The 12,611-nt window shown below is 45.7% G+C and overlaps 1 protein-coding gene across 1 annotated transcript in view; it reads left to right on the forward strand.

Annotated features, from left to right (window-relative positions):
- Eif2b3 (eukaryotic translation initiation factor 2B subunit gamma) overlaps positions 1 to 12,408 on the forward strand; it is a 62,790-nt gene extending 50,382 nt beyond the window's left edge. The window contains exons 11-12 of the mRNA XM_005370030.3: positions 10,191 to 10,294; positions 12,247 to 12,408. Coding sequence (XP_005370087.1) covers positions 10,191 to 10,294; positions 12,247 to 12,299 — 157 coding nt within the window. The 3' untranslated portion in view covers positions 12,300 to 12,408. The remainder of the gene's footprint in view (positions 1 to 10,190; positions 10,295 to 12,246) is intronic.
- Positions 12,409 to 12,611: the final 203 nt, after the last annotated feature.

Consider the following 12,611-nt stretch of genomic DNA (forward strand, 5'->3'; position numbering starts at 1 on the left):
TCAGGAAATTCGGGATCAACCTACCCCTGGACCCAGCAATACCACTCCTGGGAATATACCCAAGAGATGCCCTATCAAACGACAAGAGCATTTGTTTTTGTGTTTTTAAGACAGGGTTTCTCTGTGTAGTCCTGGTTGTCCTGACTGTCCTGGAACTCACTCTGGAACCAGAGATTCACCTGTATCTGCCTCCCAAGTCCTGGGATTGAAGGCATGCGCCATCCCACCCTGAGAGGTTGTCTCTTTTGCTTTCTTTTCTTTTATGAGACAGGGTCTCTCTACATAGATCTGGTTGTCCTGGAACTCACTCTGTAGACCAGGCTGACCTTGAATTCACAGCGATCCTCCTGCCTCTGTCTCCCAAGTCGTGGGATTGAAGGCATGTGGCTCCTTCACAGGCTGCAAAAGCAAAATCACTGAGCTGACTCATCATGGTAGCAGATTCTCAGCATTGGAAAGGCAGAGAAAGGAGGATCCATAGTCAGAAGCCAGCCTGGACTACACTGTTAGCAAAGAATGAGGGGGGGAGGTGTGCAAACACTTCATTGGGCTGAATATGTGGGGTGGGAGCTCGTTGACTGTTTGTTTATCTTGAAATGGGGCCAGCTGGCCCTGAATCCTAGGTTCAGCTTTCCTTCAATTGCCCCAAAAGTCCTGTACCGCCACACCCAACTCCTAACCCCCGGAGAAAACAGTTCCTTTTACAGTTCAGAGTGACTGACTGGGCTGGGAGTGGACCTTAGTAAAGAGCTTGCCCTCAGAGCAGGAGGACATAAGTTTGATCCCCAGAATCTAAGTTAAAGGGGATAGGGAGCAGCTGGAAAGATCACTTGGCAGTTAAGGCACTGGTTACTCTTCCAGGGGGCCCCAGTTTGAATCTAGCACCCACAAGACAGTAAGGCAGGTGGATTTCTGAGTTTGAGGGCAGCCAGTTCTACGTAGCAAGTTCCAGGCCAGCCAAGGTTACAAAATAAGAGTCTGTCTGCATAATAATAATAATAGTAATAATAATAATAGTAATAGCTGGGCGGTGGTGGCGCACACCTTTAATCCCAGCACTTGTGAGGCAGAGGCAGGCGGATCTCTGTGAGTTCAAAGCCAGCCTGGTCTACAAGAGCTAGTTCCAGGATAGGCTCCAAAGCTACAGAGAAACCCTGTCTTGAAAAACCTAAAATAATAATAATAATAGGAATAAGATGGCACATGCCTATAATCTCAGCACTTTGAAGGCTGAGGCAGGAGAATCACTAAGTTCAGAGCCAGTCTAAGCTAAAGGTAGTGAGAGATCACGCAGTCCTACAAATTAGCACCTGATGATAAGATCCGATATCTTTCGACCCATATGAAGATTTCCCCATTATTTTGGGGTCACTTAGTTTACCTATGATAAACTTGAAAAGGGCAATTAAAATTCAGACATGTCAATCTTGTGGACAGTGGGTTAGCTCCCTGCCCAAGGTCCTCAGGGCTTGGGAGATGCCAATATCTACACCTTGGGGAGGTGTCGATAGGTAAGACTGTTCTCAGAAAATTCCTGCTTATCTTCGTTTTCTGCCACTCCGTGACGGCTGACAGTCAGGAATCAAACGCTAGTGAAGGCTGGGCAGATGCACAGGGTGAAACGCTGCTGCGGAAGCTGGGGAAGCTGAGTTCAGATCCTAGAGCCCGTGTGAGTAGGACACGATAGCCCATGCCTGTCTGTAACCCAGTGCTCCTTCAGCAGGATTCAGAGCAGACGCAGGAATAAATCCTCAGAGTCTCACACGCCAGCTAGCCTGAATCCATGCTGTCCTCTGACCTCTACACACACATGCCCACACTCATACACATAAATGTAGACACAGATCCATTGGAGAGAAAAAAGGTAGAGGGGACTGGATAATGGCACACTCACACACAACAAACAAATAAATTAAAATGTAATAATTTTAAAAGTCTAGTCAAAACTTAATTGTCAGGGCCAGCCAGAGAGAGCTCACTGGTTAAGAGCTTTGGCTCTAGAGGTCCTGAGTTCAATTCCCAGCAACCACATGGTAGCTCACAACCATCTGTAATAAGATCTGGTGCCCTCTTTTGGCATACTGGTGTGATGCAGATACGGCTTTATATAAAATATAAATAAATCTCAAAAAACAGCCTATAATAGTCAAGGCTTTCATTTGTTGTCTGTCTCTTTATCCTCCTCAACTACATCTGATTGTCTCTTAATATAAAGTGGATGACATCAAAGCAGGCTCCAATCCCATCTTCAGCTTAAGCAAGCTAGAAATCAAGTTTTACCTGGGTTTTCCGTGCTGTCGATGCTTAACCAAGTTAGCCCTCAAGGCCAAACAAGCTGTTCCTGTTTCTCATTCTAATCATTACCTTGAGCACAGCTCCAGCTGACTGGCCACACACCAAATCCTTGTTTCTCTCTTCTTTACTCCCATTCCACCTACTTTTGTTGTGGCAATAGGGATTGAACCTAAGGCCTTACACTTGCTAGGCTAAGACTTCTCCACAGGGCAGTATCTTTTTTGTTCTGGAGTCTCGTCAGAGATAGCCCAGTCTGACCTTGAATTTAGTGTGTAGGGAGGATGCCTTTGAACTCCTAATCATTCTACTTCTACCTCACAAATTTTAGCATTGTGGACATGTACCATCCTGACCCAGTTCTTGTTTCATTTAGGTGTGTGTTTGTGTGTGTATGTGTATACATTTGAATATAGGTACCCAAGGAGTCAGATCCTCTGCAGCTAAAGTTACACACTGCTGTGAGCACCTGGTGTGGGTCCTGGGAGTCAAACTGCCGTCCTCTGAAGGAGCAGCATATGCACTTAGTTGCTGAGCCATCCCTGAGCTGGTTTGTTGTTTGATGTCTATAGCAAAAGTCCAGTAGCGAGCATCTGATCCCCAGGACTGGAGTTCCAGGTGGTTTTGAACGATCCAGTTTTGGTGTTTGGTGTAGGAGCTCTACAATAGTAGTGTGAGCTCCTAACCTCTGAGGCATCCCACCTGCCCCTGTCTTCTCTTTTCCTTTTTTTTTTTCCAGGACAGTGTTTCTCTGTAGCCTGGCTGTCCTTGAACTCACTGTGTATAGTGAGTTCCAAGACAGTATATAATGAGACACTGTCTCAAGGAAAAAACAACCCTAAATAGGCAGGAAAAAGTGTTTAAGGCCTATCTGAGATCCATGAATTTCTGTCTCCAAAAGAAAGAAAAGAAAATACTCACTTTCTTTTTTCCTTTTGTATGAGATTACAGGTATGTGCCCTCATACCTGATTTATATGACACCGGGGGTCAAATCCAAAACATTGTGCCACCTACCATCCCCTGCCCCCATATCCAGCATCCATGTCAGGTAGCTCACATCCACCTGTAACTCCAACTGCAGGGAATATAACACCCTCATCTGGCTCCTCAGCTACCTTCTCACTTGTGGGGCACATACACACATAAATAAAAATAAGATACTTTTTTCCCCTTTCTTGGGGGGAGAGGAGGTTTCAGGGCAGAGTTTCTCTGTAGCTTTGGAGCCTGCCCCTGGAACTCGCTCTGTAAACCAGGCTGGCCTCAAATTCACAGAGATCCGCTTGTCTCGGCCTCCCAGTGCTGCGATTAAAGGTGTGCACCCAGCACACCTTTTAGAAAGCTGGTCATGGCGGTACGTAGCTAAAATTCTAGTCTGAGGAGATGGAAACAGGAAGGATCCCTGGGACTTGCTGACTGCCTAGTTTAGCAAAGTTGGTAGGCTCCAGGTTCAAATAGAGATCCTATCTCAAAAAAAATAGATGAACGGCTGGTAAGATAGCTTGCTACCAAGCCTGGCAACCTGAATTTGATCCCTCGAACTGGCGTGGTAAAAGCAGAGAGCCAGCTCCTCTGTCCTACACACCCACCACGGTACACACGAACTAGATAAATGTAGAATAATAAGGTAGGGAGTAACTGCAGAAGATGCCTGAAGTCAACCACTGGTCTCCAAAAGTGCATGCTCACCCGTACACTCTTTCACACATGTGCGGATGTATACACACAAGAGTGTGTTTGTGTATGTGTTCTTTTCCTTCCTGAAATGAACTAAAGGAAGTCTGTGTATATTGGTACTGTAAGTTGAATTCAGAGCTCTGTTCATATTAAGCAAGCATTTTTGCTATCTCATTGTTCTCCAGTTCTGGTCAGGCATAGTGGCACACACCAGTAATCCCTGCACTTGGGACCTCAAGGTACAGTTACATAGCAAATTTGAGGCCAACCTGTGCTACATGAGACCTGGGTCTCCTAATACACACACACACATGCACACCCTAGATCCCCACACTGAAGAAAGACTTAAAACCAGGAAAGGATGGAGAACTAAGAGGCACCCTGTGTCACCAGTCAGGACTTCTTCCTTATGTAGTGTGACGCAGTAGGTACAGGGTGGCACACCTGCCAAAGCAGCATAGTACTTTCCCAGGCTTTCATGTTGGTTTCAAATGTGAGCCCACCAAGAATGAAGGACCAAGTCTCCATTAGTCTCAGCCATCACCGAGTGGCTTCTTAGAGAACCCTGGAGAGAATTAGCACAGCACAGACCCTAGGGCCAGGTTGAGAGCCAGCACTAGATGCAGAAACCAGCTCTGGTGCTAGGCCCAGTTCTCTTCTGGGGTTATGAGAAATTACCTTTTCGGTGCACAGGCAGGAAACACAGTCTGGCTGAGAATTGGCCACTTAAGAGAGGTTGATATAGTCCTACCTCTCCATCCCCTCCATCATGAGCAGATAAATACATATACTTCTAGGGAAATTCCTGATCGTTGGGCTGGAGGTGTAGTTCATGGTAGAGCTTGTGTGTAACATCCATGGGCTGACTGTGCTAGTTCATGTCTAGTGGAGCACAGCTTCAGTTCCAGCTCTTGGGAAGCAGAAGCAGGTGGATCTCTGTGACTTTGAAGCCGGGAAAAGAGGGGGTGGGAAGGAAGAGGGAGAGAGGAAAAGAGTTTACTAGATATTTAAATACACCAAAGATACATAAAATATATAGTGTGTATATTGTGCTCTGAGGATGGGCCCGTGGCTCACACTCTGCAGTGGATCACACTCTGCCTTTGGTGGGTCTGAAGTCTTGGTTTTTTTGGTGGGTTTTTGTTTTAGGCTTTATTTTTGTTTTGAGACAGGGTTTCACTTTGTAGTCCTAGCTGGCCTTGAACTTGCAAAGATCTGTTTGCCTGTGCCCCCATACTAGGATTAAAGGCAGTTTGTGGTATCTGCAATGAAAGTGAAGAGCTGCTGAAACAAATGGTCAGAAAAAAAGCTTCGTAGCCAGAGTTCACCTCAAGTCTTCAGGGAGCCACTGAGCAGAGCCTCGGTGAGCAGAGCCATCAGCCAGCCTCCTTTTCCCGGTTGTATCTAGTCTCTACACAGTAACTAGTGCGTCTCAGAAGCTCCATTTAAATTAGGTAAGATGATCAGTGAGGAGGCTCCTGCAGACCCGGCTAGACTGCTAAACAAACGGAGAGCAGCCGTGGGTTGTTTTGGAAATCTGACCTCCGTTCCAGCCACTTCCTTCCATTGATGGTTCCCACCCACGCCCAGATTCCAGTGTAGCCAGTTAGTAGTCTTTAATTATGGCTTTGTCAACGAAAGGAACAGCTCTCACTCAAAGGAACAAAGATGTGACTTATTTTGGAGCCAAATATGAGTGGCCATGGCCCTAGTAACATAGATTTAGGTCTCCCCAATAAACACATTCCAATGAGGTTACAATCCTGTAAACTTTCTATAGTAACAGAACAAAGAGCCGGGTGATGGTGGCGCACGCCTCTAATCCCAGCACTCGGGAGGCAGAGGCAGGCGGATCTCTGTGAGTTCGAGACCAGCCTGGTCTACAAGAGCTAGTTCCAGGACAGGCTTCAAAGCCACAGAGAAACCCTGTCTCGAAAAACCAAAAAAATTTAAAAAAAGTAACAGAACAAAGAAAGGCATAAATCAAACACCTTCCCAATACATTAGTGGCTACATGAGGTAGGTGGGTTACAGCAAGACCAGGAGAACTCTGCACTGGCATTAGATGCTACCAAACAGCCTCCTTAGCCCTTTGCTGGAATCTCAGGTTTATTGAGTTAATGCGTTTCACAAGTTTCATCTGTTAGTCACCGGACGATAGGTTCAACACAGCGGTGGGCAAGAACTAAAGACAGCCCAAAATAACTTGTAATTAGGCTCCAGACCTACAACGTTCCAGCCTCTCGACATCACTGAGCTCTAACCAGTCAACCCCACGGCTTTTTCCAGGAATCCTCGTTCACAGCTTCATGTGTCCTGCTGACTGTCTGCCCACCTCTAGCCTAGCTCCAGAGCACACTTTAAGGTCTTAACCACTAATAGGAAACAAACGTTGCTACTACTTCAGGACACTGGGCTTTGCTTTGGCTAAGTGGGCCTTGCTCTGCCTCTCGACCCATGTATATAAGGCAGTCTGCACCTTCCTTGTTACCCTCTGTAGGGGATTTCCTGGAGGATATGTAGCTACCATAACTGCTGACTCTAATGCTTCGCAATTTGGACAAGTTGCAAAGTTCTGGATTGTACCTCGTGGAACACCCACTGAATGTACCCCAAGACTGCCAAAAAGCACACTAATACTTGTCCCATTCATACCACCCACAGAGATGCTTCAGCCTAGAATAGGCGTTAACCTTCCCTAAGAATGGAGATAGCACAGATAGCCCGTTTCCTGTCTGCCTCTGGTCGGCCATCTGAAACAGTAAAGCTCTCTATGTGCTGAGAGAGCACCTTGTGCTTTGGGTGCTCATTCTTGCGCAGGTGACTGTAGACTGTTCTGAATTCTGGCTCCAGGTCAAAATTCTAACACCTTCCATGAATGAGCTGCATCCCTAGACTTCTGAGCTGTACCAAGGACTGGCTGTTGTGTAGAGAATCCTGCCCAACATCCTGCCTGTGGCATCAGCACTTCTTCATGGTGTGGGCTGTTCCCTTTGAAAGTTCACCCTTGCATGAATAGGGCAGTTTAAATCATCTTGATACCTCCAGGCAGTGGTGGTACACACCTTTAATCCCAGCATTCGGGAAGTAGAGGCAGTATGATCTCTGTAAATTTGAGGACAGCTATTACAAAGAGAAACATCTCATTAAAAAAAAAAAAAAAGAATATGGGTTCTAGTATCAGGCAGAACTGGATTTGAATATGCTGTTTAGCAGTTACATGGTTTGGAATAAATGGTTTAAATTCTCTAAATCTTATTTCATCTGTAAAATTTGGGTGCCATTTTTATATCAGATAAAATTAATAGTCAGAGAATCACCTAGAAATGTTTTCTCTAAATAAATACATAATTTTCTCATCCTGGACCTACCAAAAACATTGATGGAGGCCAAGACAAAAGATGTTCTCGTTTCTTCGTGTTGCCCATAATTTTGTTTTGTTTTGTCTTTGAAGACAAGATTTCTATGTGTAACAACCCTGGATGTCCTGGAACTAGCTCTGTAGAGCAAGCTGACCTCAAACTCACAGAGATCTGCCTGTCTCTGTCTCCAGTGTGCTGGGATTAAAGGCATGTGCCACCACCGCCCGGCAAAATAACTTTTATTATTGTGTGTGCTGTGTGAATAGTGGAGATGGGGTTGGGGTGGGGGCATATATCATGACGTACAGAGGTCAGAGGACAACTTTCTGGAAGCAGCTCTTTCACCCTTAAAAGGGTTCTGAGTCTTGAACTCAGTTCTCCAGGTTTGCACAGCAGGTGCCTTTACCCACTGAACCATTTCACTGGCCCTGCCCAGGTGGTTCGTAAAAACTCATTGCTGTAATGTGTGTAGCGTAGTACCTGGCATAAATGTGTAGAGAATGTTGGTGATGGTTTGCCATCAGGCGTGAGGCATACCTGTAATACCCGCGCTTGGTGAATCTCTTGAGTGTGCGGTCTGCCTGGTCTACATAGCAAGTTCCAGGACAGCCAGGGCTATATATTAAATTTTAAATTTTTAAGTTAAATTTCCCAATTAAAAAATCTAAGACCTTTTCCGGCTGGTGAGACAGCTCAGCAGGTCAGAAGTGTTGCTGGGCCAGCCCGAGAGCCTGAGCGCAGTCCCTGGGGTCCACAGTAAAAGAGCCAGGTCTCAACACTCGGCTGGCACAGTGCGTACCATGCACATACTCTTGATGATAGCAGTTTTTATTTTAAAGACTTCCCCCACCTCACAGTCTTCAGGAGACAGAGCTAGTTTCTAAATTCAAATCAACAGCAGGAGCCAGTGCTGCGTCTGAGCATGTGTTTGGGCCTCCAGCAGCCTTCTAGTGGTGTGGAACAAAGCAGCCTTTCTGGAACAGAGCTTTTTGTTTGTTTGGCTTGCAGGAGGGTGGCAGCGGGACTGAGCCCAGGGATTTCCACAAGCTAAGCAAGTGCTCTACAGGTCGTGCTGCCCAAGCCACCCCCTTTTTATTCTGATAGGGTCTTAACTGTCCAGACAGGGCTTTATCTCACTGTATGCCTGAAGAAGGCCCTGAACTTGTCCTGGTTTAGCCTCCTGAGTAGCTGGGATAACAGGCCCAAGCCACTATCCTTGGCCTGCCGTGAACTGGCTTTTGAAATACCCATTTTTGTGATAGGGAATGTATTTCAGTGGCAGAGTGTTTATCTACCATGTATGAGGCCCTGAGTTCAATTTCTAGCACTGCCAACACACACACGATAGATATAGACAGACAGACAGACAGACAGACAGACAGACAGACAGACAGATACATACACATACAATAGATAGATAGATAGATAGATAGATAGATAGATAGATAGATAGATAGATAGATAGATAGACAGAGAAAGCCACCAAGACAGCTCAGTAGGCAAGAGCTTCTGTCATCAAGCCTGCTGACCTGCGCAGTAGAAAAAGAACTGGCTCCCTCAAGTTGTCTTCTGACCTCCACATACCCCCTCCCAAAGAAAATTAAAAAAAAAAATAAGAGTGGAGCAGGGGAGTGGTGTTGCATACCTTTAATCCCAGCACTCATTACTAATGCAGTTCTGGCATTAGGTATGTTCCACTATGCCCAACCAGAAAGATTCTTTATTTCTGAGCCCCAATGACATTTGTCATATGATCCTAGGTAAGAAGACTTGGTGTGCAAGCCTACAGACCAGCCTCAGATTCCACCCTTCCACCAAGGAGAATTTGATCAAGATCCTGGGTACCTAAAGTCAAGCTAGGAGCCTAGCATAGTAGCACACCCCTTTAATCCAAGCACTTGGTAGGCAGAGGCAGGTGGATCTCTGTGAGTTTGAAGCCAGCCTGGTCTACATAGTGAGTTCCAGGACAGCCAGAGCTACATAATGAGACCCTATCGTGTGTGTGTGTATGAGTGTGTGTGTGTGTGTGTGTGCATGGATATATGTGTGTGTGTGTGTGTGTGTGTGTGTGTGTGTGTGTGTGTGTGTATATAAAATCAAGCTAGGTATGACAGCATATACCTATGATCTAGTATTTGGATGTCTGGGGCCAGCCTGGAATGCATAGCAAGACCTTGTCTCAAAATGAGAAGAACTTGGAACAGCAAGATGGCTAGTGATCAAAAGCACATTCCACCAGACCTGACCAGAGTTTGATACCCAGATCCCACAATGTAGAAAGAGAGAACCAATCTCTAAAGCTGGCCTCTGACCGCTACACTGTGACATGTGTAACACCCCATTTCACCTACCTACACACCAAATAAATAATGCAATAAACTTTAGGAAGTAAAATGAACTTGGTTGCTGCAGTGTTTACATATACCCATAATCCTAGCACTTGGTAGATAGAGGCAGGAGGATCAAGAGTTCCCTATCATTCTTGGCTACATAGTGAGTTCAAGGCCAGCCTGGACTGTGCGAGACCCTGTCTCAAAAGGGGGGAGGGCCCATAGTTCAGTGGTAAAGAGCTTGTCTAACATGCACAAAGGCCTAGATCCAGTCTCCACTGCAAAAAAAAAAAAAAAGTAAAGGAAGACGATGGGGAGAAGTCAAGTAAGGACTTGAAAAATAATTATGAATGTAGTCCCACTCTGAAATTCTCTAACACCTTTCTGCCATCCAATAATAAGAGACGTGTAGCCACCCACAGGACTCAGCAGTTGTCAGCCCAGAGAGAAGCCTGAGCTTCCAGGCAGTGGTTTGCTGGTGAAGCCCTGGGCACCCTAACGTGATTGCTGTGTTGGCTCCTGTGTTCCAGAAGCAACATCCATGGCAGCGTCATCTGCAACAATGCGGTGATTGAGAAGGGCGCAGACGTCAAGAACTGTTTGATTGGAAGTGGTCAGAGGATTGAAGCCAAAGGTAAACAACACCCCGAGCTAAGAGTCGTGGAAGCTGCTATCTGTCACCTTAGCACAGAGAATGCTTAGTGGGCAAGATGTCAGAAACAGGCTCATGGTTATACTGCAGGGGAAAACAAACTTATAGTGATCTTTGGAGAGTAGCTGATAGCATTATCGAGTTTTTACAAGTTTAATTTAGGCCTATTTCTAGGAATATAGCTTATAAATAAGTTTACTCATATATATGTGCAACTATACTGTACTGTCAAAAATTGAAAATATAACAATGTCCAAATTCACAGCAATATCTTCTATTTGCTTTTGGACATGACAGAGGTAGCCAGTAATGCAACATAGGCTCTGGAATGTGCTCTGGCCTCCTAAAGACCATGAGCACTCATCTGACTTGTTTTGTGTGTGCGTTGTTTGTTTTAAGCAGAGCAAGCATAAATTTATTATGAAAAAGTAAGAAAGAACTGCCAAGAGTAGGAGGAACTCCGAGGGAGGAAACCTGGCCCAGTTTTTAAGGAAGGCAGTCCCCTAGATTTGTGGCCTGGCAAAGGGTTAGAGGGCATACCCTCTAGAGCCACTCTCAGCTGCTTAGAAATGGGGCTCCAAGCTGTGCTGTTAGTTTACTGTGCTGCACAGCTTGGAGAAAGACCGACTGGTGCGAATCATAGCGTCTGTGCCACTACTGCACCCATGTGCTTATCTGTAGTTCACAAGACTCACAGCTAAGTAAGGCTGTGGATGACTTTTCTCCTAGCAGCCCACACAGCACCTTCTCGCACCATGGAAGCTAGACATCAGGGAGAAAGGTTCCTGGTCAGGGACAGCGTGACTTTTCCTTGTCCTGTGACCAAAATGTGCAGGGCTTTCAGCCGCAGGGTCTTACCATCAAGTTCTGGTGAGCAGCCAAGAGCAATTGCAAATAGCCTGTTTGAAAAAAAAAAATCTATTTTTTTAAGTATTTGGACATGGTGGTTACTTCCATCACTCAGGCAGCAGGAACAGGCAGATCTCTGTGAGTTTGAGGCCAGCCTGATCCAAATAGTGACTGCTAAGCTACCCAGGGCTACATAGTGAAATCCTGTTTCCAAAAATAAAATAAAGTAGAAACTAGAGAGATGGCCTTATAGTTTAACACTTCTTTTTTTTTTTTTTTCCTCCTGTCCTTTGAGACAGGGTTTCTCTGTGTAGCTCTGGTTGTCCTGGAACTAGCTCTGTAGTCCAGGCTGGCCTTGAACTCAGAGATCTGCCTGCTTGGAGTAAAGTCCTGCAGTACCACTGTCTGACAACACTTGCCATTTTGCAGAGGACCTAGATTCAGTTCCAAACACCCATGTGGCAGCTCACAACTGCCTGTATAACTTTAGTTCCAAGAGATCTGATTGATGCCTCTCCTGGATTTTGTGGTTACCAGGCTCTGAAATTAGTTTAATTTAATGAATGAATTCTAGCCAGACATGGTAACACACACTTGGAAAGCAAACCTAGGGAGATTAGGATTGCAAGCCATTTTCCTCTGCTAATGTATTCTAGATCAGACCCTGTCTCAAAATAAAACAGTAAATTCCTAACTATCATTATAGTACATGAAGCGTGTTACTTAGAGGGGCTACAGAGATGGCTCAGTGAATACAGTGCTCTCTGTGCAAGTGTCAGGACCTGATTTCAAGTCCCCAGCACTCATATAAAAGCTGAGAATAGTGACAGTCATCGCTAATCCCAGTACTGAGGGGGCAGAGATAGGAAGATCCCCACATTTGTTGGCTAGCCAGTTCAGAAGGCAGGCTTTGGAGCCTGTCCTGGAATTCTCTCTCTCTTTAGACCAGGTTGGCCTCAGACTCACAGAGATTCGCCTGCCTCTGCCTCCCGATTGCTGGGATTAAAGGCTGCGCCACCACCGCCCAGCTGAAATAATATCTTTGCTGCCAGCTCAATGAAAACCTTTTCTCTTTGTTTCCTTAGCTAAACGAATGAACGAGGTGATTGTGGGAAATGACCAGCTCATGGAGATCTGAGTCCTGAACAAGCCTGACCCCTTCCTTTTGGCCCCCAAACTACAGATGTTGGCTGACCTACCTGTTTGACTCTGTATTTATTTTTCAATAAAGAAGAATTTCCAGGCTGTCGGTGTAGCTCAGTGGTAAAGCGCTTGCCTCGCATGCACAAGGCCCTGGGTTCAAGGCCTGCACTAGAAAAAAATAGAAAGACTTCCAAAGGCAGGGTGAACAGTCCAGGTTCCTGGCATATGGGTTCCAGGTATAGAATAACAGTGTGAGTTTGTGGATCGTGGAGTAAGTCTAGCGAGAGCAACAGAATGAAGTAGATAC

The sequence above is a fragment of the Microtus ochrogaster genome, unplaced genomic scaffold (assembly GCF_000317375.1).
Source record: "Microtus ochrogaster isolate Prairie Vole_2 unplaced genomic scaffold, MicOch1.0 UNK69, whole genome shotgun sequence".
Classification (NCBI taxonomy): domain Eukaryota; kingdom Metazoa; phylum Chordata; class Mammalia; order Rodentia; family Cricetidae; genus Microtus; species Microtus ochrogaster.